This window comes from Stegastes partitus, unplaced genomic scaffold, assembly GCF_000690725.1.
Source record: "Stegastes partitus isolate 25-593 unplaced genomic scaffold, Stegastes_partitus-1.0.2 Scaffold495, whole genome shotgun sequence".
Taxonomy (NCBI): domain Eukaryota; kingdom Metazoa; phylum Chordata; class Actinopteri; family Pomacentridae; genus Stegastes; species Stegastes partitus.
Window position 1 is genome coordinate 428,546 of NW_007578226.1, and position 2,045 is coordinate 430,590.

Genomic DNA, 2,045 nt, shown 5'->3' on the forward strand with positions numbered 1-2,045 from the left:
TATTCATTAATTCCTTTCTTTATATTTTAACATTTATGCCGAAACAAGCACCTTTTAAAATTCATTGTCTTCTTTAAATGTTCACAAGAGATGAACTATATTGAAATAGTTTAACTAAAGTAGGGGAAGACTGTTTTTTTTCTTTACTCCTGCTTGGATTTTTCTGTTTTCAAACCATTTCATTTTATTTTATTTCTCATTTACAGTAACGACCCGACCAAGAGGCAGCACAGAACAGAAAATACGATAAAAGGAATACATCCATAAAATAATCAATACACAAACAAAACATAACAATAAAATGCTTAAAGATAAAATACACTAAACGCAGGTACAGGAATCGGTAAGTAATGCCTTCGCCATATATTTAAAAGACGATAAAGGTATGAAAGAGTTTAAGTGTTTTCTGTAAGTGGTTCCAGTCGAGAGCTGCAGAAAACTGAAATAAAAGTCTGTTTTTTCTGTTTTGATTCACAGGCCTGCTTCACACAAACACCTGGCTGTTGTTCACATACAGGTGAGTCTGGATGCAAAGCAACAACTCCTATCTGAATGCATAGTGCCACTTTTACCGTTTATGAGTACAGCTTTAATTTATTGAGACAGTTCTCATGTTTCTCTAAACAGACGGTCAACAACACCAAGAGAAAAAGTGGATTTGACAGCTGTGCAGCCACCTCAAAGTACATTAAATATGGCAGAGATTAATAAAAGCACAATGATTTGGTTATTTTTTAACGACACAGCTGATGAAAGAAGTGCATTAAAGCTCCATTCAAATGCTAAATAGTGATAAGAAAAAACAACACAGAGCTAACAGAGAAACTAACCAGACCAGTGAGGACGTGCATTTGTTCATATAAATATCATTATTATATTTTATGCTATATTGCTACGACAGCATATTCATATTTATACTTTTTTAAATGAAAATTCAGAAAAATACATGTATTGTTTTTTATGATTTCATGGTGCTTACGACTTTGTTGTCCATGTCAGTGTTTTTCCACTGAGAGTACAAGCACTGACATATGTTTTAAAAGCATGTTTGTATCAGGCTTTATATGTGACCAGACACAAACACAGCACACAGTGTTTCATTCAAGGTCAGGTGACGGATCAACTGAGGCCACAGTCAGACAGTGTGGCAAATAATTTTTTTTGAATGATCAGGTAACAGAAAACTTTCAGCCCTGACTACAGGATCTGGATCTTCCGAGAGTGAGGCTGCAGAATTCTGAGGGTGAAGATGAACCTGATAGCTCTTCTAAACCAGGGGTAGAACAGAGCATAAATCAGAGGGTTCACACAGGAGTTAGTCAGCATGATCCAAGACAACAAGGCGTAATAAGACAGACTGGTGGAGGTGGCCTCACCGGTGAGAGCAGGATAGTAATACGGACAGAAGCACATTAGAAACACAGCAATCACAATCCCCAGTGTCCTGGCTGCCTTTCTCTCTGACTTTTTAGCAGCTGGAGCTGCAGTGATGGTGGAAGCAGCTGTCTGCGACTGAATGAGACGCACCTGAGACATGGCAACAACAAACACCCTCATGTACAGGACGACCATGACAGTGCAAGGCCCGACAAACGAGAAGCAGAGATCTACTGTGCCGGCCATGTGGCTGATGACCACCACACACTCCCCGTGGCAGGTGCTGAACCTGGTCGGTTGCCCCAAGTGTCCCATCAGAATGCACCCGTTGTAGAGAAGAGAACAGGCCCAGCACAAGCAGATGGAAGTTTTAACTCTGTTCAGGGTGATCTTAGAGGAGTACAGCAGCGGGTCACAGATGGCTACATAGCGGTCGATAGATATGAGCACCATGTTGCCCAGAGAGGCCGACAGCAGGCAGTAAGACAGGAAAGGAGTCAGAGCGCACATGAGCCTCCCCAGCAGCCAACACGTCTCCATGTGGCGCAGACCTTCGATGGGCATCACCAGCAGCCCCACCACCAGGTCGGACACGGCCAGAGACAGCAGCAGGGCGTTGGTCGGGGTGTGCAGCTGCCTGAAGTGGGAGATGGAGATGATGACGAGCA

At 42.4% G+C, this 2,045-nt stretch overlaps 1 protein-coding gene across 1 annotated transcript in view; it reads right to left on the reverse strand.

The window, feature by feature from the left end:
• Positions 1-1,197: 1,197 nt before the first annotated feature.
• Positions 1,198-2,045, reverse strand: part of LOC103361292 (trace amine-associated receptor 13c-like) — a 6,425-nt gene continuing 5,577 nt past the window's right edge. Inside the window, exon 3 of the mRNA XM_008287333.1 lies at positions 1,198-2,045. Coding sequence (XP_008285555.1) covers positions 1,198-2,045 — 848 coding nt within the window.